Source organism: Lemur catta, chromosome 15 (genome assembly GCF_020740605.2).
Source record: "Lemur catta isolate mLemCat1 chromosome 15, mLemCat1.pri, whole genome shotgun sequence".
Classification (NCBI taxonomy): Eukaryota; Metazoa; Chordata; class Mammalia; order Primates; family Lemuridae; genus Lemur; species Lemur catta.
This window is the reverse complement of record NC_059142.1, coordinates 36,678,330-36,706,258: the sequence shown is the minus strand read 5'-3', so window position 1 is coordinate 36,706,258 and position 27,929 is coordinate 36,678,330. Positions and strand designations below refer to the sequence as shown.

Genomic DNA, 27,929 nt, shown 5'->3' with positions numbered 1-27,929 from the left:
AACTCGTGGACTCAAGTGATCCTCCTGTTTTGGCCTCCCAAAGGTGCTGGGATTACAGGCATGAGCCACTGTGTCCGGCGACAATTTGATCACAATTTTAAGTGCAAATAGATATCCTAAAGATATCTCCCTCCACAATAAACATGGTTCTACCTTCTTTACGTAGTTTCCACAAATGCTAACAAACTCAATTTTCAATTTGATTACCATACCTTTTCCCATAACAGAGTGGTGATAAATGAAGAATAGACTTTGTAGTTAGTTGGGCAGGGGTTTGAATTCTGGCTTCAGCAACAATTAGCTATGTTACCTTTAGGGTAAGTAACTTAACTTTTGAGCTTCAGCCCACTTTTCTCACTGGCAAAATGAAAATAGTCTTATCTATTTCTTTAAATAGACTGATCTATTTTATCTAACTTTGAGATTGTTGTAAAAAATTAGAGATATTTATATTTATTTTTATCTTATCCTGTCATGGTAAATCAGAGATATTTAAATAAAGACCCTGACCAAAAAACCTGGCACATAATAGGCACTCAATAAATAGTACCAAATAGTACAAGCTCCAGCCTTTACTACAATGTTAAGAATCTTGGTTAAAATTTCTGCAGACAGGGCACATTTGTGGAATGAAACAAGCTGAACCTGAGGAGTTCAAGATTCCACGGTTTTGCCCACAGCAGAGCTAACTATTCTGGTCCCTTTTGGTCATGACCACACTTCACACTGACTTGAATATGTGCTCTTGCCTTTGTCTTCCTACCTGTCCCCTCTTTGAGGCCATGAGTTCTAAGGGCATACTGAGTTATAAAATAAAATGTTTGACACTGAGTTACAAAATAAATGTTTGTTAAATAAATACCCTCCAAAAAGCTACAAACTTTAAAAATTGCTAAGCAGAGTCAATTCCTATAAGGAAGGATTCTGACTTTTCCCTTTAACCGAGTCAACTGCACAAGACCCAGCTGTGTTGACAGCACTGAGGCAAATACTAAATGAAGTGAGAATTAATACAGTTCACACCCTGTCATGCCTTATTTAAATCACCAAGATTATAAAAACATCCCCGTCACCTGGCTCAATCCTGTTCCTGATGTTCTGCCTGAGGCTCCCCTGCAACTCCTACATCTTAAAGCAATTTCTTGGCACCTTGTTTATGAATCTTAATTTGATTCAGTGGGAAAGCATGAAGTTCTCATTTTAAGTTCTGTTTGTATCTTACAAATTCCTCACATGAATGTGCCTGTCATTTTGCTTTACCCAATACTATAAAAGCAGATTCCTCCAAACCATCCCTTCTACCCCTCCAATAGGGATTATACAGATACCTCCCTAACTTAGTGGGCAGGAGGACTATATAACCACACCGACAAGGATGGGAACCGCCCAGTGCTCCCAAACGGAGAGAAGTCTTTGTATTCAACAATGTTAGGAATGGCAAGATACAATAAAAAGTGTACTCTTTGATAGCAAATTTAGTACAACATGGGTAAAACCCAAAGCAGATACTTCCTAACAGAATGCAACCGAATTCAGGCACTTTGACACTCTGCACTGCCTTTCTGGTGAACACTCTTACCTTCCATATTCCTGTGGAAATGACCTAAGAGCTCTCACCTCTCTGTCTCACATTTAAGTATCAAGATGCCTGGATCAGGGAAAAAGAAACACCTCTGAATGTCAAATGTTCACATGATGCCTGGACACCAGAGGTAGGAGCAGTTTTCTCATTCATGTGGCCATTGAAGCAAAGATTCTTCCTCAGTGCATCAAGGGATTAATGTACAAAGTCAGGGATTAACAACTGCATTCTGTAGGAAGAGTAGTTGCTATAACAGCCAGGGAAAAAAGCTTTAAGTAAATGTGGCCTTTTGAGGGGGGGCACATTTTGATACTATACTAGATCACACCCAAGTTGAACAATTAATGTAACTACAGACTTACCTGGAACCCTGGATCTTAAGAAATAGAGAAACTTCCCATTCTTGGAGTGCATAATGGCTCTCTTAATAAACTCTACAACGGACTGACAGCGATCCTCAAACTTGGGATGACACCACAGGCTGAAGGTTCCTGCCATGGAAAATTAAGAAGTGAACATTTTAAAACTTATTTTAGAAGATATGAGAGGCTAGTTTAAACACCTTAACAATGATTCTCACGTTTGGAAGGGTAATTTGTGGGCAAGCTGGGTCAAAAGTCCCTAAAGCCACCTGTCCTGTTTATCCCACAGTTGACAAGAAGCAAGATGTTGCCTTTTGTAAGACACAAATTAGGTCTTACAAAGTTTTTGTTAAACAAGTAAATACAGGTTGAGTATCCCCTACTTGAAAATGCCTGGGACTAGAAATATTTCAGATTTTGGATTTTCTTAGATTTTGGAATATTTGCATCATACTTACTTACTGGCTGAGCATCCCTAATCTGAAAACTGGAAAGCCAAAATGCTCCAATGAGCATTTCCTTTGAGCACCACATTGGCACACAAAAAGTTCTGGATTTTGAAGCATTCAGATTTCAGGTTAGGGATACTCAAAATGTGATAAATTCAAGTCAGAAAAAAGACATAAAAAATTTTGTCAAGTGTGAGCATTAATCCTTAAATCACAGACTTACATTTATTAGGTTATTAAGTACGAAATGTCCGATTTCCTTAAGTACTAAGTTTGACAGTTGATATCTCCAACATTTCACTTTGACACTTCTTGTTTTATATTTATTGTGAAAGTACGTCCTCATTATTTCAAACACTTGGTTTTCAAATTTTTTTTTTAGAGCAATTTTTGTGAAACCATGGATAAGTCAAAAATTCATGTTATTTTGAAATATGAGTTTCGTCGTGGAACCAACGCAGTGCAGATAGTTCGAAATATCAGTGAAAGTGTTTGGGAAGGATGTGGCTAATGAACGCACAGTACTCTGATGGTTTGAGAAGTTCTGTTCTGGTGATTTTAATCTTGAAAATGAGCCACGTGGGTGACCTGAGACGAAGGTGGATAATGATGAGCTGAAAGCTATAGTGGAAGTGAATCCACCTCAACCTACACGTGAATTAGCAGCAAGGTTTGATATTACTGTTCCAATAATGTGGGACCATTTGAAACAAATCAGCAAGCTAAAGAAGCTGGATAGATGGGTACTGCATGGATTAAACGAGCTTCAGCAGAGAAATCGTCTTGAAGCTTGCCTTTCTTTGCTTGTCACATCAGGGTGAACCATTTCTGTACCATATTGTTATTACATGTGATGAAAAATGGGTTCTTTTTGACAACTGCAAGCATTCAGCACAATGGCTGCATAAGGATGAAGTGCCGAAACAGTCCAAACCAAATATTATCAAAAAAAAAGCTAATGGTGTTTGTTTGGTGGTCTACCTCTGGTAACATCCACTACAGCTTCACGAAACCTGGTCCATCAATTACAGCAGATGTCTACTGTAACCAGTTGGATGAAATGATGAGGTTGCTTGCGATTAAGCAGCCAAAATTGGTTAACAGTAGTGACAGGCCAATCATTAACTATGTGTTGCACAAACAATGCTGCTCAAACTACAGAGGCTGGATGTGGAAACTCTCTGTCATCCATCCACCACATTCACTAGACCTTGCACCAACTGACTACCACTTCCTTCCAGGCTTTGGACCACTTCTTGTAGGGAAAAATATTCAATTCTTAACAAGCTGTGGGAAACACCTTTCGCAATTTCATTGCCACTCGCACTCTGGGCTTCTTAGATGTTAGCATAAACAAGCTACCGTTAAGATGGCAAAACTGTGTCAATAGTTTAAGTGCATACTTTGATTAATCGTACTGCTTCCTGTTTGAGATATAATAAACTAAACTTTTGATTGAAATAGAACATTTCATATTTAATGACCTAAATCACTTAAGCCCAAGAGTTTGAAGTTACAGTGAGCTACGATTATACCACTGCACACTCTACCCAGGGCAACAGAATGAGAACTCTATCTCAAAAAAAAAAAACAACAACAAAAAAACAAAACTTAACTGGCCAGTCGCGCGGTGGCTCACGCCTGTAATCCTAGCCCTCTGGGAGGCCGAGGCAGGTGGATCGCTCGAGGTCAGGAGTTCGAGACCAGCCTGATCGAGACCCCGTCTCTACTAAAAATAGAAATAAAAACTATCTGGACAACTAAAAATATATATAGAAAAAATTAGCCGGGCATGGTGGCGCATGCCTGTAGTCCCAGCTACTCGGGAGGCTGAGGCAGTAGGATTGCTTAAGCCCAGGAGTTTGAGGTTGCTGTGAACTAGGCTGAAGCCCCAGCACTCACTCTAGCCCGGGCAACAAAGTGAGACTCTGTCTCAAAAAAAAAACAAAAAAAAAACAAAAAAACAAACTTAACTACTTCCCTGGTAACCTAGTAATAATCAATCAATTAATCAATCAATCTTAACTACTAAGAGCCTACTGTTCCAAGACCATAAGTGTTAACGATAACAGTTGATTAACACATACATTGCACATTATATGTAATATATAGTATATTCTTTTTTTTTTTTTTTTTTTTTTTTTTTTTTTGAGACAGAGTCTTGCTCTGTTGCCCTGGCTAGAGTGAGTGCCATGGTGTCAGCCTAGCTCACAGCAACCTCAAACTCCTGGGCTTAAGCAATCCTTCTGCCTCAGCCTCCCGAGTAGCTGGGACTACAGGCATGCACCACCACGCCCGGCTAATTTTTTCTCTATATATTTTTAGTTGTCCAGATAATTTCCTTCTATTTTTAGTAGAGATGGGGTCTCACTCTTGCTCAGGCTGGTCTCGAACTCCTGACCTTGAGCGATCCACCCACCTCGGCCTCCCAGAGTGCTAAGATTACAGGTGTGAGCCACCGCGCCCGGCCTAGTGTAGTCTTATAATAAAGAAAGCTACAGAAAAGAAAATGCTATTAAGAAAATCATAAGGGGTCGGGCGTGGTGGCTCACGCCTGTAATCCTAGCACTCTGGGAGGCCAAGGCTGGAGGATCACTGAGCAAGACACCATCTCTACTAGAAATAGAAAAATTAGCTGGATGCAGTAAGTGGTGTGTGCCTATAGTCCCAGTTACTCAGGAGGCTGAGGCAGGAGGATCCCTTGAGCCCAGGAGTTTGAGGTTGCAGTGAGCTACGATCATGACACTGCACTCCAGCTGGGGTGACAGAGTGAGACTCTGTCTCAAACAACAAAAAAAAAACATTAAAGAAAATCATAAGGAAGAGAAAATATATTTACTATTCATTAAATAGGAATAGATTATCATAAAGGTATTCATCCTTGTCATCTTCACATTGAGCAGGCTGAGGAGGGTGTCTTGGGTGGTAGAGGTAGAATAGGCAGACGGAGGCAGGAGAGGCGGGCACACCTAGTATACATTATAATTTGTCTGATTTATTTTGCTTTTTCAATTCTTTAAAAATGTTTCTCTATAGCACCAAAACTTCCACCATTTGCTTTAGTTTCAGTGCCCGTATCATAGAAGAGTCCATGTCATCAAAGAAGTCAAAAATGGTCTTGAATAATTGGAACCACTCTACCAGATTGTCTAATGTCAATGTATCTTCTGGCACTGCTCCTTCTATGTCTTCTTCCTTACTGTCTGGCACCGGCTCAGTAGCACTCACCACCATCAAATCATCTTCTGTAAATTCCTCTGGTGTGTTGTCTATCAGCTTTTGGATTTCTCTAAGATCCGTATCTTGAAACACTTCATCCCCCCACCTTTTTTTGGGCCACATCCAGGATCTCTTTCATGATTTCTTCGATTGGCTCTGTCATAAATCCTGTTGTGAAGTCATGCACAATATCTGCACACAGTTTTCTCTAGCAGGAATTTATTGTTTCGGGCTTGATGGCTTTCACAACTTTTTCTATAACAATGACGTCATCTTCAATGGTGGAATCCTTCCAGACATCCATGATGTTCTATCGGGGTTCTCTTCCACATCATTGACAATCCTTTCTATAGAGTACTATGGGTAATGAGCCTTAATAGTCCTTATGAACCTCTGATCTAGAGGCTGAATTAGAGATGTTGTGTTTGGGGGCAAGTAGACCACTTTGACACCTTTGGTGTTGAACTCATGGGGTTCTGGATGGCCAAATATCAAAAGAACTTTAAAAGGCAAGGTATTTCCTAACTTCAAGGACAAGGTATCAATGGAACCAACCCAGAAAAAGGGTTCTCATTATCCAGGCCTTCTTGTTGTACAACCACAAGACTGGTAGCTGGAGTTTATCTTTTCCCTTCAAGTCTTAGGGAGTAACAGCTTTATAGATAAGGGCAGTCCTGATCATAAACCCAAGTGCATTTGCACAAAACGGCAGCTAGCCTGTCCCTTCCTGCCTTAAATCCTGGTGCTTGCTTTTCTTCCTTACTAATAAATGTCCTTTGTGGCACTTTGTTCCACAATAGGGCACTTTGTCTGCACTAAAAAAACCTATTCAGGTCGATATTCTTTCTCCTCAATTGTTTTCTTAATGGTGTCTGGGAACTTGTCTGCTGCCTCTTGGTCAGTAGAAGCTGCTGCTTCTGTTAACCTTGATGTTTTTTAAGCCAAACTTTTTTCTAAAATTATCAAACCATCCTTTGCTGGCATGAAGTTCTCCAGCTTTAATTCCTTCACCTTCCTTTTGCTTTAAGTTGTCATAAAATGACTTTCCTTTTTCTTAAATCTTATTAAAGGCTATAGGTATGCCCTTCTTATAGCAATCCAGCACCCACATAAAAGCTGCATTTTCATTGAGATTAAAAGGTATCTCACAAAAAGTGCAAGGTTTTTGCACCTGCCGGCATAGCTGCTTCAACAGCTTCATGAATTTCCTTTTCTTTTTTTACAATGGTCCTTACACTGGATTCATTTATCTAGAAATGGTGAGCAACCACAGCTGCAGACCTCAATCCACTACACATATCAAGCAATTACAATTTTTCTTATCATGTCATGGCTTTTCTGCTTTGGGGGAGCACTTCCAGCATCATTAGTGACACTTCATATGAATCCCATGGTGATATTCAAGGTTTACAATAATATATTCAACATGATGAATAATAATTAAGAGAATTGCAAGAGATCACTTTTTATTGCAATATACAATTTACTAGAGAGACAATTGCTCGTGGAGATGATTAGTGCCACAAGACATTTTAAGCAAAGCAACACTTGAGCTTACTGCAATAGCAACAGGAGGTGGCTACAAAATTATTACAGGGACTGGGCATGGTGGCTCATGCCTGTTATCCCAGGGAGGGCTGAGGTGGGAGAATCACTTGAGGCCAGGAGTTCAAGACCAGCCTAAGCAACATAGTGAGACCTCATGTCTACAAAATAATGAAAAAATTAGCTGGGTGTGGTGGCTTATTTCTATAGTCCTAGCTAATCAGGAAGCTGAAGCAGGAGGATCACTTGAACCCAGGAGTTTGAAGCTATAGTGAGCTATAATTGCACCACTGCACTCCAGCCTAGGCAACACAGAGCAAGACCCTGTGTCCAAAAAAAAAAAAAAAACATCTCTACAAAAAATAGAAAAATCAGCTGGGCATGGTGGTACATGCCTATAATCTCAGCTACTCAGGAGGCTGAGACGGGAGGATTGCCTGATCCCAGAAATGTGAGGTGAGGTTGCAGTGAGCTATGATGACACCACTGCACTCTAGTCTGGGTGACAGAGCCAGACCCTGTCTCAAAAAAAAAACAAAAAAACACGAAACTATATATATATAACAGTATAATACATACTACAGTTAATTTTATGCAGTTATGATTTAATACCGCATCTTTATGTTTGTTCGCATTTCTCTCAACTGCAAAGGTGCTGTGAGTGTATGGTCTGTGTGCATAAGTTTTAATAAATTTTAACTTTTTATAATACACTTATGTATATTTGATGGAAGTAAATGTTAAGATAGACTAATAACCTACAAATATTTTATGCATTCATGATATACCTTTTAAATTTTTTTGCTATTTCGAGGCTTACAGGTCATCTGCGAGTTTTTCAAATAGCTGCAAATATCCAAAAAATGTTCTAACATATTTATTGAAAAAAATCCACATATAAGTGGACCCTTGTAGTTCAAATCCAGTTTGTTCAAGGGTCAACTGTATATACTTCCTATAAAGACCATATGGAATAGTCAAAGAAAGACAGGAGCAGTTTCGCAGGTCTTATTCATATACGTGGTCAGGCACACAAAATAAAAATCTAAGTCTTTCCTTCCTTAACTTTTAAAATCCCATGCCGTAACATGTTACAAAGATCCCACCTGAAACTTTAGAATCCCAAAGGGAAAAAGGAATCTGAACTCTCATGACTTGAAAAAACAAAACAACAAACTCCAAAAACTAAAGCACTAGATTCCAAAGGAATCACCCACAAAAAGGATACAAAAAAGGGATACTAATTACTCAAAACAACAGCAGATTTGAGTCTCTCTAGCTACTCTTACGTATCACTTAAAAAGAAGACAAATGTTCCACTGTAAATTGGCAACTGAAAGGCCCACAGACTTCTGTTAAAATTCCATTTATTCAAGGAAGAAAAGTCCCTCTGAATAAAAAGTAATTGGAGAATCATCTGAAAGAGTTCTCATCCTGGCATCTCATCTATCAGGAACCTCAAGGTCGAGCATTTATTCATCATTCCCATGGCCTAGTCATTTTAATAGGTTTAACAAAATACTTCCCTCTGAAATGCTTTGTTTTGTACTTTACTTGTGTTTGATTTCTGTTTTTAGGAACAGCAGGAAAATAGGTAGTAGACCCCCCCCACACACACACACACAGTTATTTAATTCATTCTCAGGCCTTTGGACTGAAGTCCCTTTCTCTTCGTTCATCTCTATGGTAGAGATGGGGGCAGAAGAAACCACAGACAAAGCTACGCTGACCTAAACAGCTACTTCCTGTCTCACGAGGGAACAAGACAAATAAATCCAACATAGCACAGGCTGAGAGTGGGAAGACTTCGTGGTGCCTGAGAAGAGCGTGACATAAGCTTTTATTTGAGATGCAATGTCTAACAGAAATTCGTTTAAGGTTGAACACATGTGGGAAGACTGTGAGGGATGAGAGGGGCAAGTTCCTGAAACTCCCCAAAGTTCTCTACATTTTTTTTTGTAGCATAATCAGGTATTTTGACAAAGCATGTATTACCCAGCCTTACAACCAATGACCATCACAAGTTCCTGGCCCCAAATACAGAATGCTCAGATGCAAAGTCAATCCAGAGAGCTGCGTTTAACAAGTCACCTTCTAGGCGTGACCGGAACTTGAAGCACCACCACCAGGAAGATGGCAGATAGTCTAAAGCACATTCATCTCGTAAACGCTGAGTGTTTTGAGGAATATTTCCTGAGACTATAAACCTGACCAAAAGAGGACATTAACATCATCAAGCTGCCTGGGAAGAAGTGACTATCAGGCAAAAAAATTTCAAACACAACAGTCACAGGATCAGTACTATATTCTCCTCTTTGTATATATATTTTAACAGAAATTATCTCTAAATGGTAAAGTTAATTATGAGCAAAGCTTCGGAGAATTTGTCTAATGGTCCTAGGTTGTTTCTTCCTTCCACCTAAAGAGTTTTACTGGCTCTATTCTTGGAAGCCTCTTCAATGGCTCTGTTCAGGCCGTCTTATTTAGGAGACAAGATGCTGAGAAGACTTTAGAGTGTAACCCTTACTCTCCTTTCCCTTTTAACCCCACAACCTTTCTTCTAGTGACTGAAATCAGTGCCCATATCAACACTCAATTGAGTCTATGAGATCTTCCCCTACTCATAGTTCCATTCCTGTGTATCCTTCCTTTGAAAAGTCAGACAGCAAAGGTGGAGAAAGGCAAAGCAGGGAAAAGGCTCTCCTAAAACACTAGCATCTCTTACCTCTGTAGTGCTCCATTCTAGTGTGGTGGGTGATACCCTGTGATCGGAAACTGAGGCTCAGGATGTAACGAGGATCAGAACTGTCTCGTACCAGGAAAGAACCATCTGGCTTCCCTTTCAGCTTCATCTCTGCATCTTCCCAATTCATTGGCCCCCAATACCAACCACACTATCAAAGACAGGAAGCAGTCAACTAGTTACCAGAACAGAGAAATGTCAAAGTTTTCAGTACAATTTATCTTACCATGGAAAACCCCCCCTCATTCTCCAAAACATTTCAATAGGTAAAAGCCACTACAAGTGTCTCGACCATTAGCAACGAACGTCAGGCTCATTATACTTATAGTACTCCAAGATAACAAAAGAATAATTCTACAATTCCATTACCAAGGGCCCTATCCATAAAAGAAGAGGGAACAGCATCAGTTATCTATCAAAATCAGCTTAGACTATGTAAACATTTCTCCACAATCTTCCTTTATCATGGCCAAATCTTGTTTCCCCAAATTCGATTTCATTACATCTCTTATGGAATTAATAATAGCAGCATACTGTTCTGTCACTGTAAATATGGTGGCAAGTAAACCACTCTTCCTCTAAAAACAATAATAAAGGAGGGCCTAGGTATAGAATTTGGCCAGTGGGAAGAGAGGGGAGCTGCCAGTCCTCTGGCACCACCTACCTTCTCCAACTCTCGAAGGCTGGCCGCGAAGCTGCTTGAGTCAGGCCGGTAGAGGGGACACTGCAGGTGCTGGGGGGGCTGGCTGTGCAGGGATTCAGCTGCTCGGATGGGAGCAATCCGGGGAAATGCATCTGCAGGGCAAGAGAGTGTGGTTACTTGTTTGGCCTCATTGCTCCCAAAAACAAGTAGATCCTCCCCCCAAAACAGATGCTAACTGAAGAGGGGCAAGGCATTAGAAGCTAAGCTGGAAAGGGTGGAAGCCAAAGCAGTGGGAAAGAGCTGGATGGGCTAGAACAAAAAGCTGTGTAGGCTCGTGTAAGCTGTGAAGGATGGGTGGGGGCACTTAACCCCAGGAAAGGGGAAGGGAGCTGCTCACTAACCTGACTAAGGTGACTACTTCAGGGCCTTCACCAGCCTAGAGCGATTCCAACTTCTCCCACCTCGAAGTGAAGTGCCGATAAAGCAGCCTTGGAAATAGTGACTCGCTTACTTGCCCAGGAAGAGTAACGATTTTGCCAGGCAAGCAGAAAAGAATGCCGATTTCATTCATTTTATTCCTTGGGTACTGGAAGCTGGCAAAGCAGGTATGGGCTACTAAATGCTTGGTACTTATTTACAAGGCTGCAGTAAATACTAAAAGCTTAGAAAAACCACAGAACCTTGAAAAACAGCAACATATTAAACCTCCTCACTACCCTGAAATTAAGGCAGTTTCTTAAGTGACATCTACTCAAGGATTGCAAAACAGTGTCAGCAGCAAAGAGATGAAAAACTCAATAGTTTTTATCCCTAATAAAAGTCAAATTCATTCCATAAAGAAAACAGGTTAGAAAAACCAGTTCTCAGCCTCATTTCCAAGGAGTCTGGTCTAGCCAAGGAGAAAAAATTTAAGCTTTCTCCTAAATTGTTATTTCCATAAATAGAATTCTCCCATCCTTTCATGGTACAGAGTATCATTTTGTACTCCCAACTCTTACAAGTCTTGCCTCTAAACTAAGCTAACCTGGGGCATGGGGTGGAGGAGGCGGAGGTAGGGGGAAAGACTGCAAGGAAGACCCCATCGGAGCCACAAGGACAGATGTAGGCAGCGTCCCACTGATATCATCTAGAAGAGAGAACAAAAGCAAGAGGTTCAGAAATATGAGCACAGAATGGGCAAGGTGAAGGCAGAGGAGAGGGAGAAGGATTATCAGGTTGCCCTCTGGGGCAAGATGGGCTGACCTTCATCCCAGCTTTTTACAGAAGGCAACAATCATCTTAATCTGGTTTGCTCTGCTTAGATACCACCAGAGTAAGGATATTCCTAAAGCAGCCCAACAGCAGTAGATTCAGGGCAAGATAAATGTAAATTTAATTAATATATGGACAGTAAATATTATAGCATGCAGGTAAGAGACCCATTTAACTGCTTAGACAGATGACAGAGGTGCTGAGAAAGGGACAGTCATCATCAGAAACCTAGAAGCTTGGTTGGCTCCTGGCCAACCAAGAACAAGTCCCTGGAGATCACCCTCCCACTAGGGCAAGAGGCAGAGAGTGGAGCCGACTATACCTAGGAGGCTGAGGCTTCTTCTTGGAGGAGGAGGGGGAGTTGGAGGGTGTGGAGAGGTCAGGCCCCGCTGAGAAATGTCCACGTCCACAAGCGACACTGTTTCACCTGAAGGATTCATGGAGCAAGCGTGTTAAAGAAGCACCCTGCCCAAAGCTGAGGCCGAAAGTGAAGGTAGCAAAGGGCAAGCAAGCAAGGCTACAGGTCCACGGCTCTCAAAAGGCTCAAAATCGAATGCTCCCCAGGGCTGAAATCACCCCTGATCACCAGGGAAGTCAATTTTTAAATTCTATCATTCCTTTGCCCTGTTGAGGGTCAAGAATTCTTTAGGACAAAAACATGGAATTGACAGTGCAAAAGCCATCTAATTCTAGTTCTGCCACTGACTTACGATCTAATGTTCAACAAAGGGTCCTCTTTATCAAATGGAACCCGCACCATTTATCTTTTCAGACGTGTATATTAATTTCTGCCTTAGGAACAAGGCAAGTGGCTTGTTATATGCCCAAACAGACATGGAAAGTGAGTGCCAGAAAGATAGAAAAAGTGCAAGGTGAGTTGAATCCAGATAAAGCTTCCAACGTTAGCCCCAATTTCTTCCTAGATGGCTTTCCACATCTAGATTCTCCAGAGTATTCACCCATGAGAGAATCTACCATTTAAGATATCAGTTCTTAATAGCCAAGGCTACAAAGGCTGAAAGTGCATTTACAACCCTAAAAACCAACAACTTTCACAGTCAGCCAAAAGTCAGGTAATCTTAGAGGAAGCTTCTCCATAGGAACTTGGCGGGATGTGGCACATGGCTTCTCTTACTTACCAGCATGTCATGCAGTTCTGTTCTCTGCCGTATACACTACCTGTTGCCACTCCTCTCCTTGAGTCATCGGGGGATGGAGGGCATTTTATTAACACAGGTTGATAGCCAGGAATAGGTTTGCTTTGGCAGGCCTGATCCACAGGTCAGAATGCAGGATTTCTCTAATTTAGCCCTTTTCTTATTCAGGGCTGAATTATCCCCTCAGCTAGTATTATAATGCTTCCCAGTAAAGAAAATGAGATGACCACTACCTCCTGTGTTTTTAGGTTTTCAGAACCTAAATGCATAGTTTTTTACAAAGGTATTGAACACTAAGATAAACAGAAAAGCTCTTCTACAAGTCATGTGGAAGTTCTAGGAAGCTGGTACTGGACTCAACACACAGCTTGGTAACCCAGAGCCTGGCTGCCCAGAGCAATGCAACAGGCCGGACAAGCCTGTTTCCTGACAGGTCAGGGAGGTCTAGATTATAGGGACAGCAGTTACATAAAGGACGTGATTCAAGGGGGCTAAGGCTGTCCTGAACCTGAAAGTACAAATGTGGGTACTCCTTACTTTAAGGAGGAAACAGCTATTAACTAGAAAGACAGGCTGCCACAGGATAAGATTTTTTAACTCTAGGCTTGGGTAAGAACAGAGACCTCCTTCTCCACTATAGCAGGTATCTATACAGGCACCAACTCACTTATTCTGACAGTTCACAGCAGTCTACCCAGTTGGGGGTCCCAGTGGCCTGCTTAACATCTTCCTGGAAACATTCATTCCCAAATCATAATTCTTCCAATCACCTTTTTGAGGGACACAATATCCAAAGGAGTTTGAGATTGGGATTCTTTTTTTTAAAGGCTTCTCAGTCACAACCAATGAGTACTCAGTCTCTGAGACTTGACGCAGTGTGGTAAAGATCATCTTTTCTGCAGTTTGTCCAAGCAGGAGCTTCACATCTGACTGACATAACAGAAGGTCTCCCTCTCTAAAAAAGGGAGCCTTAACCCATGAAATGAGAAGACAATTACCCATTACCCAAAAGATATTCAACAGCCTTCCTACTTTAGCAACTGTGTTCCCGGCTGCAAGAGGAGAGACTTAAATTAGGTACAATGAAGAACTCTAACAGCTGCAAGAACTGCTCGCCCCAAAAATGGGTAAGACAAGAGCTCATGTAATCCCCTTCGCCCAAAGTCTTTAAAAATAGACCAGATAATCATGGATCTTTTTTTTTTTTTTTTTTTTTTTTTGAGATAGAGTCTTGCCCTGTTGCCCGGGCTAGAGTGAGTGCCGTGGCATCAGCCTGGCTCACAGCAACCTCAGACTCCTGGGCTTAAGCGATCCTACTGCCTCAGCCTCCCGAGTAGCTGGGACTACAGGCATGAGCCACCATGCCCGGCTAATTTTTTGTATATATATTTTTAGTTGGCCAGATAATTTCTTTCTATCTTTAGTAGAGACGGGGTCTCACTCTTGCTCAGGCTGGTCTCGAACTCCTGACCTTGAGCAATCCACCCGCCTCGGCCTCCCAGAGCTAGGATTACAGGCGTGAGCCACCGCGCCCGGCCCATGGATCATTTTTATTAGATAATCATGCACTTCCTTGGAAGCAGGGACAGGAATTGTATGACTTCTAGAGACTCTTTTATGCACTGTGAGACCATAAATTTGTAATTCCTACTTTTAATTTATATGTGGTGACCCTGAACTAAGCACTGCATAACTGCTGGGGCCACCCAATTACCAACAAGCAGCCTTTCCATGCAACTATAAAGCATTCAAAGTCAAGAACACATTCCACACCAGAAAAAGGCCTCACCCCAAAGCCAGTGGGCATAGAAGGAAGGAAATAACTGCAGAAAGGCTTGAAGCTCCCTCTGAGATGCATCTGTAAGTGTGTTTCCCAACAGGAATCAGAATACTCCTGCTTTCAGATGTCACAAGAAAGAAAAACATATCACCCTTACCTGTGAACAGGGGGCTGAAGGAGACCGGAGAAAAGGCACTTTGAGTTCTTGTCAACCTGGGTTTCCTAGGGGTTGAGAAAGCACACGGAGAGAATAAACGGGAGAAATGAACATGTATGCACTTAAATCACCACAACACTCAGTTCCAGATGCACTGAAAAACAAAGCAAATCCTAGTCATTATCAGAAACACTCTTACAACAAAGCCTAAAATTTAAAGGGGAGAGTGAGATAATTAAGGCAATTCCTTAAATAGATTTGGCTATAGAATTCACCAGCCTACAAAGCAATAAGAAATCCCTCTGGACCTCTCCCTACCCAGTATATTAAAGAGTAAAACACCTTGAGTGGTAATTAGCAAGTCCATTTCAAGAGGAAGGAAGTCACATGCAGAGTTGATTTCCATTTGGGAGCCAAGAAAAAGGCTCTTGACCTGAACAAGAGCCAGCTCAGAGTAAGTTTTCCCTCTGGGCCTGCCTCTAGGATTAGGAGGTCCCAGGGAACATATTCCAACCTGAGAACAGCACTACTGGATGCACATGCAATCTTCCACCTCCAAGACCTCTGATTTCTTCACAAATGCACCAAGGTGTGGGTAAAAGCCATCACAGCTAACAAGTGGGCCTCCTCAGGTAAGGGACTCTCCCTGGCACCCAAGAGGGCCCATTCCCCTCTCTGAGCTGCCAGTCGCTCTGCCCCCAAGACTTCCTAATGCTGTTCCAGGGCACCAGTCTGAAAACCCAGATCTCCTTTTGGTTAAGACACCAAAGGTAACTTCACTTTTTACCAATTTCAACTGGCTTTTCAGTGGGAAATGAAAGAAATTCAAGGCTCTGAAATCCCAGCTACTCAGGAGGCTGAGGCAGGAAGATCACTGAGCCCAGGAGTTCAAGACCAGCCTGGGCAACAGAGTGAGACCCTACCTCTAAAAAATTTTTCTAAACCCCAACAAAGACTTCCTGGCCCAGAAATGTGCTAAACTCAGAAAACTCACCTTAGAATGACTGAATTGCCTACAAGGGAAAGAACTTGTTGAGGTGATGGAAATACGTGATATGCTGATTGCAGTAGGGCTTGGGATGACTATATAACTTTGTCAAAATTAATAGACCTGGACACCTTAAAAAGTTGAATTTTGTGGTACATAAATTATACCTCAATATATCATGCTTAAAAAAATTCCTAAAAATATCCTACCCTCGAATTGAGTGCTTGACTCCAGGCATTATAGCTGGCTCACCTTCCAAAAATACTCTCTCCCAAAGGTCTAAATAGAACTTAAACTCTTTTCAACTATAAACTGCACCAATGGGGGAGAGGCAAAAGCAAAGAAAATCCAAAATGAAATTCTATTTAAAATTATTTGACTTCGGAAGATGTTTATGCATTCATGCTTTTACCTTAGCTTCTCAGAATTCATTTCAAACAAAATTCCGAAACCATACTATGCAGGCCTTATTCAGAAAGAGCTGCAACACTGGTCCTGCCTTCTCCTGACCTATCTTCACACTCCCTCTGCAACCTCCTCCATGCTGAGACTTGAAGAGTCTGACTGAGGGTGATGTGCTCTGTGAGTACCCCACCCACAGCACACGAGAGAGGCTGCTGCAAGAAAACAAGATACAACCACACACAATCTCTCTGTTTATAAAAGTTGCTCATGACTGTCTGCAGCTTCGTTCCAACAATTTCAACAAGAGGGCTGGAATGGAAAATTAATTCCACTGGACATGAACTTTAAGACTGCTGAAGAGCTTCCAACCTGAGTTTTATTTGATATCTTGTGGGGACAACATTAAACTCAGCAAGTAGAAACCTAAAGCACTGGCCTTTCAAAAGGTTCACACCTCAGCCATTTGGCCATTTGCCTCTTTTCAAAGGAAGCTGCATTACTCTGCCATCTGCCCATGCTGGGGACGAGTCTCTTCAGTGCCAAGCACTGAAGAACGGCAGGACCCAAATGCACACATCTTGGGGAGGCCTTCTCACTTCGGCTCTTCTTCTTCCCCGCCCCCAGCATTTTGAAAAAGAAAAATCATAGGTTCTAGGATCTAGAAAAAGAAAAACATCTGAATCCAGGCAAAGCCGTGTGAGAGCGCCAGGATAGTTTTTCCTGGCATATAAGGGAGCCGCATGGCTGGAAGCTTGCAGAGGTAAGAGGTGTGAGAGGCTGAAAGGCTACTAATAAATATGTGTGCTTCCTTCTCTCTTTGGGGAGACACTGCCTAACTAAAAACCCAAGCCAGTTTCTGTCTCAAGTATCCTGATGGCAGTCATTCATGAGAAGACCAATCTAGATGACTACAAAAAAAAAAAAAAAAAAACAAAGCAAGGGAATGATTAACAGAGAGAATCAGGGAGGGTAGTTACCTGGGGGAAGGGCAAGATGTAATAAGGAAGCAACACTCAGCTCGTCAAAGGTACTGATAACATTCTATTTGATAAGTTGAGTGATGGGTACCTAAGTATACATTTTATTAGTATTCAAGTACATGTATTTTATATATCCCCTTTTGTATGGATGAAGCATTTGGAATGATGAAAACCCATTCTAAGCTGACCTGCTGGAGAGCAATATGAATGATATGGCTGCAGATAACATTTTAAACTAACCCTTCTACACTACACTTCCATGTCATTTATTCCTCCCCAGATCACACTGACAGGCATTAGGGTGCAGTTATGCCACTGTAACTTTGCCAGTGGGCCACCTGCATCTTAGCAGGAGAAAGACTTAAGGGGCAGGGTGGGATGGGCTAGGATTTGGTGGGCTATGTTTCAGGTAACACAATAGGACAGGGGCAGAAGGCCTTAGGCAAAGGTCTTCTCTAAGGCTAGCCGTCCTTTGTGTCAGCTTTGCTACTGCCTGTGCTGTAGGTAACAAAGAGACAGAATGCCTCTATCCATTTCCTCTTTGCAAATTATGAATTGTACTGCAACAGATGTATGGAATAAAAGGAGTTAAAAGCATTAGACTAGACAGAACAACAACACGTAGATGTAACCATTGGCCAGTTTTCAAATTCCTTGAAACCTAAAATATAAACAATGAAATAGTAATGACCTCCCTTTCTGGCCCATAAATCCCCTCCATTGATGCCCTGAGATTTTACATGTCCTTTTCTAAAAGTAACTTCCAAATTAGGATGTCCAAATACCAGGTTTTACAGCTCCAATGTACCTCTGCCCCTGCTAATGCACACAGTGCCAAGTCAGCCAGCCTGTGCCATTTCCAACATGTCATAAGCCAGTGTCTGTTCATGTGCTACAGGCACAAAAACCATGTGTTCATTTTTAGTTCCAATACACAGACATCTGTGCAGCAAGGTCAGATCCAAAACTCCATCATAAACCAACTACAGAACCTAGAGGGAACTTCCAGGGAAAAGCCAAGAGGCGTAGTCCAAGGTCTAAAACCTTAAGAATGATGTTGGCAGGGAGAATGTTAAGGAGTGAAAGGCACAAGACTCAAATGGACAGACAGAGATTTTTAAAGCCAGGGAGCTCATTCTAAAAGAGTGCTGCCAACCACAAACACTTCGTGGAAAATAGTTAAAAAGATCAACAGTGTGGACCACACACCCAAACATAAAATTAGAACTTCCTCCCCACACCATAAAATCATTTGCTCTCAACATGTCATGCTATAACTGAAAAAGACCCTTTAGACCTGGAGACCCAAGGAAACAGTGAAAAAGGTTTCTCATGTCTGCCAGGTCTGTCTGTGACAGCAGGGCTCTAAAGCTGATGTTAAGGCAGCCTGCCTCTTTTTCTAGAATTGTATCTTTTTTCTCAAACAGATAGGAAACCACTACAGAACGGTTCTCCATTTCTCCACCACATTGCTATGAAGACTGCCAGTAATAGCCTCACAACTGTTAACTCGGTAAAAACAAATCTTGAAACGTGAACAAGGGACCTATTTCCAACCAAGTGTGTATTACATGATGCTTAAAGATGGTCAGATCAAATGCTATTTCTCACCAAATCCAAAAGAATACAATCAGGTCAACATATGAGAAACAGACAAGGGAACTCCACTGGTTTTCCTGAAATAGCAGTTCTATATCGCACCGAGGCCCACAGGCATCAAGCCCAGCTCTTTCAATTCCAACATATGTATGTTATAAGGCCTAGCCCAGTTCCTCAGAACAGAAACCTGGTTAGTTGGTGGGTCCACTTCTTCACTTAAAAAGACTTCTCTAAACTAACTCATGCTATCCTAAGATGCAGTGTATCAAGGCAGGTCCACATAGCAGACTCAAAAGCATCTGAAAGGAAGATTTGCTTAGTGTTAAAATATGGGAACTGTTAAGCCTTATGAAATGATTGTAGGGAGGCAGATGTTGAGAAAAGTAAAGATATTATGCCCAGAGGTTACTATTAAAACCCCACATTGTACAGCAAATACTGCAGAAGCCCATAATTATCTCCAACCAACAAGGAGGAAGGCATATACCCTTTGGCAATAGACTGAAATTTCTCACCACTTCCAGGTCCTACCCACCAAAACAAGAGAACAAGCTAAAAATCCAAACTCATCCTTCCTCCCAACATTGCAGACTTCTTTAGGAGGTGCAGATCCACAGAAATCGCAACTACCCTGGCCAGACTCACCAAGTTTCTCACAGCTGTGAGGCTGCCAGCAAGACTGGCACATAGTAAGCTGTGGAAAAGCTAAGAAGCAGCACCAAATCCCTAAGCATAAAAAAATTTACCAGATCCGTCTTATTACTTCTCTTCTAAAAAGCACAAAATATTCCATCTAGATTCCTCTTGTCAATAATCTATTCCTATAAGGACAGGAACAACACAGTCATCATGCTCCCATTTTACAGATGGGGAAAAAAAGGGAAGCATGAAGATGACAAATTTGGCCTCCAACTCACAGCTGATGTTGGAGTTCTAAATGGAATCTAGACTTTCACATTCCCTGTACAGCACACTGCCTCCAAACAGCAGTCAACCAAACGTTTATACATAAATACCTAGCTCTTCTCCAATTCATCAGAAAAAGCCCTTGGACCAAAAAATGTAATTCTCCAGTGCCCTGAACTAAGCTTCTTTGCAGAGCTATAGCCCAATTTGCTCTGCAGCAGAAATCTGTATTGTGCTTAGTGTGAGGGTTGGTGACAGAGCAGCCAATGACCATTAAATTCTGCTTCCAAAGGCAAAAAACCGTATAATGTCATATGCCTTTTCCTCTTCCTAATCTATTAGACGTAGCAGCTAATTTCACGCCACACCTCCTATTTGGCGTCTCTGGAATCTTAGACTAAGTCCTGGTCAATATGGAACAAAGGCAAGACAAACCACAAGAAAATTAGCAATCTATCCTAGGTCATTGCCCATAGCTTCAATCCCACCCCCCACCCGATGAAAATTTCATCTGTACTGGTAAGTGGAGCATTGAATACAGCGCCTACCACAAAAAGAAGCTGTTTCAGCAGCCACATACTTTTTAAGAACTGAGCTCCCAGCATGAATTTATTGGGAGGGAAATACAGACACACGGGCCTACCTGAAGGGACAACACACTGACTTCTTTACGAAGTTTGGATTTGGTTTGATCCCCAAGATGAGCCCAGCTGAACTGAGTCCAGCACAGCTGTTCAGAAAGGGCAAGAAAGCCAAAAAACACTTTCTTCTTGGAGTACCCAAGTTCCCTTGAGAAGTCCATGCATGAGTGATTTCTAGTCCAAGATCAACTGGGGAGCTTTTTAAAAATTCAAACTCTTAGGTCCCAGACATACCCATCTTTTCAAAAAGCTCCTCAAGTGATTCTAGCACACAGTAAGGTTATCAATTTATACTTGTTCTTTAGCCTTGGTTTGTGGCTGCCAGTGTGTCTCAAGAATCCGTCACAAACCACACCAAAACCAATTCCCATCTTTCTCGGAACCCATTCAGAAGTACAAACCACAATGGCAGTTACCACAAGGAAGTCTCATTTCATTGACGCAAAAGTTGTCAGCTTTCTAAACCACTACAGATCTAACATTGGATGTCAAATATCAGTCCACCCTTCAGAAATGCAGGAAAAAACTCAATGTCTAAGTCTGGGATTTTCATCAACTGGCCTAGAACTCATATACAAACGTCTATACTCTATACCTCACTGATACTTAGAATTCTCAAATGGGCTTGAGAGAGAGCAAAGATATTTTCTATTCTCATAGACAGTGGTCAGCACTCAGGTTTGAGATACCAAGTATATTTAAGAGAACAACCACAAAAACACTAAAACTTTGAACAGAGATGCCCAACTGATTGCTGGCCTCCAAGTGCATTTGAAGTTCCCCATGTCATTTGTATGCATGAGTGTGACAGAGGGTGGGGTGCTGGTACACAGATTAATAAGCAAAGTGGGCAAGATCCAACACCAGCTTTTTGCCCCAAAGGCCAAACATTTTCAGCAACCTTCCTGCCAGGAGCAATGGCAGACAGATACCTCTGAAAAACTTAATAACCCATGCCAGGGTGGGGATGGGGGGATGGTTTCAAATCATCTTCCAACAACAGAGATGCTAACCGGCTGAGAAGTGTCATGGAGCGTGAACTCTATTTTAAAGAGTGAAAGCTGTTTCCACAATTAGCTCTGACCTAATGCAAGATGTCACCACCTTTGGTCCCAAGTCTGCCTCCTCATGAAGACCGCATCTTAAGAATTGTCAGGAGGATCATGTCAGCAGGAGAAAAATGGGGAAAAGAAACAAGAAAAGGAAGTTTGTCAGCCAGCCCCCCAGCCAGTCTCACCTCCCCGCGTCTAGCTCCCGGCCCGCAGAGCCTCCCATGTCTGTCAGGCTCGCAGCTGAAGCAGCCAGCTCTCCAGAAGGCCTCTTGCCGGTCCCATCCCCACCGCCGGAGCCACCGTTGCAGCTCTTCGTGCGAAAGAGGCGACTCAGGCGGATTTTAAAGGAGCCCTTCCGAGAAGGGGCCGCGAGTGGCCGGAGGGGCCCCGGAGGAGGTGGGGGCGGGGGAGGTTGCTGCTGCTGCTCCCCTCTACTCAGGCGCCCTGGAAGGACCAAGTCCTGCAGCGGGAAGGGCACCGGGGGTAATTCGGGGCCTGGGGGCTGCAGCAGAAGCCGGCCGCCCCCTCCTCCTCCGCGGCCCGGGCTGCTGAGCTCCTCTTCCGAGCAGCTGTTAGTCTCCAGGCTCTCGGCCTCCGATTCCAACCCTTCCAGTACCAGCAGCGCGTCGCTCGTTTCCGTGGGGTCCTCCCCGGCCTGCGGGGTGGCAGCAGGCGGCTGGGGCTGCGGAGGGGGCGGCTGCGGGGGGCACGGGCACGGGCAGCAACCCCCACCGACCGTCTTGACCCCCGACCCCGCCGGCTGCCCAAGCCCTAGAGCCGCCAACTGCGCCTCTAGTCCAGCCGCGGGGCCCCAGGTCCGCTCGAGCGCCAACCCCGGCGGCAGGGCCTTGGGGTCCAGGGCACAGCGATGCCGGGGACACAGCAGTTCCGAAGGTCCCGGCTCCGGGGCCGCCTCCGCGTCCTCCTCCTCCGGCGGCCGACCCACGTTGCGGAACACCATCAGCTGCGGCGGCCGGGAGCCCCGCGCGCCGGGCCGCGAGAGGAAGGGTGGCGGCGGGGGGCCATGGCCCGGGGGCGGCGGCGGCGGGCCTGGCTCGGGGGCCGCCTCTCCATATCCGAGAAGGCGGCTCAGGACGCGGTACGAAGCGGCCGCCGCCGCCGCCTCGCCATCCCGGAGCTCGGCCCCCTGCATCAGGGAGAGGGAGGGAGGGCGGGCGGCTGGGAGCCGGGCTGGGGTGGGGACTAGGCCGGGCCCCGCCGGAGCCCCGCCCGCCGCGGCCCCCGGAGCGACAGCGCTAACGGCCGCCGCGGCCTCTGCCTCATGGAGGGGGCGGGGGACGCGCGGAGCCCAGCGCGAGCCCAGGCCGCGCGCCGCCGCCGCCGCCGAGGACCGCCCCGATCGACGTCACTTCCGGGAAAAGTTGACCACGCCCCTTTACCGAGGGCGAGCTCGCGCCGGCCTCCCTGGTGCGTGACGCTACGTGCGCCCCGGGCCGCTATTGGCTGCGAGCTGGTTCTCTGCTGGCGTTTGTCTCCTGCCTCCGCCTTTGCTTTTCACTTCCTGGGCGCTCAGGCCCAGGGCATCCCTCTTGATAGAGTGAAGCGGCATTGGGAACCATAGTCTGGTCTTGGGAGAGAGCCGCTGGCCTTAGGAGTACCTATGATTCTTGTCCTGCGTATGCCGCTTGCGATGTGTGACCTTGGCTGAGTCATTTCACCGCTAATCTGTGTCCCCCTCCTGGGTTCCAGTGAATGACTACATGAATAATGTGTTCTAGATCCAGTGGTGTGCTGATACACGTTTAACAACCGGCTCTGGTGGAGGGGAGGGAATGTACGTGTATATAAAGGTGCATAAATTTATCATAAATTTTACTGATACAAAGGATGTGTAGCCACAATTTACAAATTATAATAATATACAATGTCAAATTCCATATGACTGATTCTCACAGAATTCTGTCATTGATGTTTGCCAAATTCTTCCATGGGTAGCCAAACTGTGGTTGCAATTGACCAAGGAGTGTAATGGCCACATGAATGTTGGTAGATATTTTCCTCTATGTGAATGTAAGAGGAAAGTGAAAAAACAAAGACAAAACTTAATGGGATTGTTAATGATGCGCGTGACTTCATTGTTGAATCAGAAAACAGTTTCAAATACTGGAAGAATATTTCCTTAATTTTTGTGCTATTCACAATGTAACGGCTACAGACATAATACATTAAATTTAAATCTGAAGCGTTAACACTTTCTCCCTCATTTTATTAAATCTAGATAATCAACAACACAATAAATTAAGCCCTAATTTGTAGCATTTGTCCAGTTCCATGGTGTAAATACTCCCACCATGGCTGATTTCAATCCATCAAATTCGTTTTACTAGACACAGGGTTTGGGAGAGATGAGCTGTAACATACCATTATGTAGTAGTTTAATCATGCAGATACAATAGACATTAATAATCCCATGAGCATAGGTAAAATTATTAGGAAGTGATGAGTTTTGATAATTTATTAACCTTGTTTTTAATATAATTTGTTTGTAAAATTTAATTTTTAATAGTGTCTTGTGTTTAACAACTGGCTTGCAAAATTTCTGAAGTTTTAACAATTTACTTTCACTTTCACAAGCTGGTATGAGCCAGCTCCATAGCCCGTAAAACCTCAGTTTTCTTATCTGTAAAATAGAGATAAGTCTTGCAGCTTTGCTTATTTACAGGCATGTCGTAAGGATCAAATAAGATCAAGCTTGTTGTATGGAGGAGGTGGGGCTGGAGGCAGGGAAACCAGTTAGGAACCCATTGCGATAGTCCCAGGGGGAGATACTGAGGTACACAAGGGATAAGGAGGTAGGATCAGCCAGTAGAACTTAGCAACCTCAGTACCTGAGGGTGCATTGAGGGGAAGACGGGTGGAGGGTTGAGTCCTGCAAACAGAGGGACCTTTTCAAAATGAAAATTTGTTCATGGCCTGTGATTATAATCATTCATGTTTTACTATTGTTCTTAGGCTAAAGACAAAACTCCTTAGGGAAGCCTGTAGCACCCTGTGTGATCTGACCCTGCCTCAGTGGCCACGTCTCCCACCAAGCTCCATATTGTTTTCTGTCCCCTGCATTCCCACTAGCCTTGTGTCAGGCTTCCACACATGTGAGCACTGCATTTCCTTTTTCTTGGAATACTTTTCCCTATCTTTTTGCTTAGTAAACTCCTACTCATCCTTCAGCTTGAACTCACTCCTCATGACCTTGCGGAGATCTCCCTGCCTCGGCACTTCCTCCTCACCTAGCTCTAAGCCCACTCCTTTGTTGCACTTAATTGCACATGTGTGATTTGTCATCTATCTGTGGGGCTATTTGATGAAAATCTGTCTTCCCTACTGAACTGAGAGTCCTGTGTGGGCAGGAGCCATGTTTGCTTTTTGCCTTTCATGGACTCACCAGTGCCAAGGACCGTGCCCAGTACAGAGCAGGCCCTTGATACATAAGCATGGAATGGCTGTTCAACCTCAGGCCCTGTAAGAGGCTCCTGATACAAATTCATCTCTAATTCTGCACAACAGAATTAATATCCTTCCTTTCACATGAAGAAACAAACTGAAGCTCAATGAGTTATTTAGCTGAGATCACTCAGTTCAAAAAGATGCAGTGGCACTCAAAACCAGCTGTCTGACTCCAAATATTTCATTCACCACCCTCCTTCCCTGCCAACCCCAGCTGGCTACCTCTCAGGTGTCACTCGGGTTTCTGGAGAAAAGAAAAAAAATTGCCATAGGATCACAGAACGCTTGAGGCCTGAGAAGACCACCCCAGATCTCTCTGCGTAAACTCTCTGACCTCGGAGCAGATTACAGCACAGGCAAGGTCTGCGGCTCTGGAGCGCCCTCTGCTGTCCAGCTGCTTTCTTGGCCCTAGAAGAGGCTGACTGGGGCCATCTGGGGTATCTCCACTTGAGCAGAGCACACAGATGTACTGGGAAGACACACAAGCTCTTTCTAAGGCTGGGCAAGGAATGCAACCTTTCCCCATGCCCTTAATTGTCCAGGCCTGTAGCCCAGGTCCTGGAAAAAATATTGAATGTTAAGTACCAAGCCAAGGGGGTGTATCTTCCTGTTCGTGTGACTTGGGTTAGTGTTTGTTGAGCTGATTTTATGTCTAAACATACCAGCTGGGCGAGGTGGCTCACGCCTGTAATCCCAGTGCTTTGGCTTTGTGAAGCTGAGGTGGCAGGATCGCTTGAGCCCAGGAGTTCAAGGTTACAGTGAGCTGTGATCGTGCCACTGCACCCCAGCCTGGGCGACAGCCTGTCCTCTAAATAAATAAATAAACACATCTTTTTCATGGAGGGCCACAAAAGTGGTTCCCATGGTGCTAGGGCCCTAGTTAAAAAAGTTTATGAAGAACAACTTAAAGAATCCAAATAAATTCTGAGGTTCGTTTATTCATGCCTCAATGAGCTAGGCTTTGGGAGTACAGTGATGAATGAGACAGTCCTTGCACCTCCGGATTTTGTGGTCCGTCTAGTTTGAGCCACTACCTGAACATCTTTGAACCATAATGAAACATCTCTGAACCTGTGTCTCATTTGTAAAAATGGGTCAGTAATATTCCCCCATTTGACAGGACTATTTGGGGGAATTTAATGAAAACTTATATGTAAAGGAGCTTGGTAAATTCTAAAGCACTATACAAATGTTAGTTATTATTAATATTATGAAAAGCTTCTTGGAAAAAAATGTAACTCACCCAATGTGTTTTCTTGACCCTCAACTAATAGTAACCAGTAATAAATACCAAGAAACAGAATGAGTCATTCGCTCCCCTTCATCTCTCTCTGTTGACATACAGAATCCAAGAAAAGAGCTATGAGTGTACAACACAGGTTTTTGGTCCCATCTGTGCCACTAACTGGCTTGGTGGCCTTGGGAATGTCACTTTCCTTTCAGGGTTTTAGTTTCCTTATCTGTTAAAGAACAGTCTTGGCTACAGGCCCTTCTAGTTCTGCCATGACAAAGAGTCTCCTGGGGGCTTGTTCTCTAGCCACCCTCTTCTCTCCCCCACAGCCTTTATGTCCCCACCACCCATCCCTTCCTATGTACACTCAGTGATCTGGGATATCAAAGCTGTAAGACAGTGGTGGGGAGGGCGTTAAAAGGGAAAAAGCCAAGAGATAGCATGTGCCTAAGGAACCAGATCACCTGGGTTAGTGGGAAGCACATTGGGGAACAAAGCAGGAGCTTTGTCCTGTGGCTTCCTCCAAGGATCCACACCCTTCCAGATCCAAGGAGGGTACTTCAGATAGTGCTGACTCTGGGCTCCTTAGTCACTGTGTCCTGCAGAGGGTAGGCTGTGAGGGATAAGAAAACTGAGAAGAGGCTGGGCACAGTGGCTCACACCTGTAGTCCCAGCCCTTTGGGAGGCTGAGGCAGGAGGATTACTTGAGGCCAGGAGTTGGAGACCAGCCTGGGCAACATAGCTAGATCCTATCTCTAAAAAAAAAAAAAAATTAGCCAGGTATGATGGTACGTGCCTGTGGTCCTGGCTACTCCAGAGGCTGAGGCAGAAGGATTGGTGAGCCCAGGAGTTTGAGGCTGCAGTGAGCTATGATCACACCACTGCACTCCAGCCTGGATGACAGAGCAAGATTTTGTCTAAAAAAAACAACAAAACAAAACAAAACCTAGGAAGAGTAAAGAGACTAGCCACAGTTTTCACAGTTTTCATGAAGAAAGGAAGAAGAAGGAAAAACTGAGGATGACAAAATGAAAGTGGAAGAAAAAGTGGAGGCAACTTTGTCCACATCCTTCTCCCTGCCCAGCCCTCACCCCCACCCCCACCATTGCTGCTGTGCTTGTTAACTGCCCTGGAGAAGGAGGGCCTGGGTGGGGGGCTCCATCTCTGTCGCAAACAACAGCATGGTCCCAGGGAAGTCCCTTCACCTCTCTGGGCCTTGATTTACCCCTCTGTAATGAGGCTTTCTTTCAGTCCCTGAGGTTGAGTAACAGGGTGATGCTGGCGGTTTGATTGGGCAGTGTAGAGGAGTCAGAGCTTTGGGTTTGAGTCTCAAAGTGAGCAACTATGTGATCTTGGGTGAGTGTCTGAGCCTCAGTGTCCACATCTGTGAAATGGGAATAAGAATATTCACTATACATGGTTGTGGGGAAGACTCATTGAGATAACACACATGAAGGGCACTTTCTAAGCTGACACAGTCTGTACAAGGATTGAGCATGGTTATGTTAGGCTCTCTTTCCTACCCTCCCTGCCCCAACTTCTAAATTCCAGTTCAGCAACATGGTGTCGGGGGGTGCAAGCAGCCAGAGCAGATTGCGAGGAGATGCAGCTTGGCCCTTTATCATGCCTGTGGAGATTGCTGCCAGGAGGCTGAGTGGAGCAGAGGGGTGGAGAGAGGGGCATGGGCTCATCTGCGGTTGCTATGGCGCCCCATCCTGGATTTGCCCATCTCTCCTAATGGAGCAAAGGGCAGAGGGAGGGAGGGAGAACACAA

General features: G+C 44.0%; 1 protein-coding gene across 1 annotated transcript in view; it reads right to left on the bottom strand.

Annotated features, from left to right (window-relative positions):
- SOCS7 (suppressor of cytokine signaling 7) overlaps positions 1 to 22,651 on the bottom strand; it is a 35,272-nt gene extending 12,621 nt beyond the window's left edge. Inside the window, exons 1-7 of the mRNA XM_045526320.1 lie at positions 21,645 to 22,651; positions 14,889 to 14,953; positions 12,117 to 12,221; positions 11,568 to 11,669; positions 10,565 to 10,695; positions 9,883 to 10,051; positions 1,945 to 2,073 (exon numbers count right to left, since the gene is read on the bottom strand). Of these exons, the coding sequence (XP_045382276.1) occupies positions 1,945 to 2,073; positions 9,883 to 10,051; positions 10,565 to 10,695; positions 11,568 to 11,669; positions 12,117 to 12,221; positions 14,889 to 14,953; positions 21,645 to 22,612 (1,669 nt within the window). The 5' untranslated portion in view covers positions 22,613 to 22,651. The remainder of the gene's footprint in view (positions 1 to 1,944; positions 2,074 to 9,882; positions 10,052 to 10,564; positions 10,696 to 11,567; positions 11,670 to 12,116; positions 12,222 to 14,888; positions 14,954 to 21,644) is intronic.
- Between the last annotated feature and the right edge of the window lie 5,278 nt (positions 22,652 to 27,929).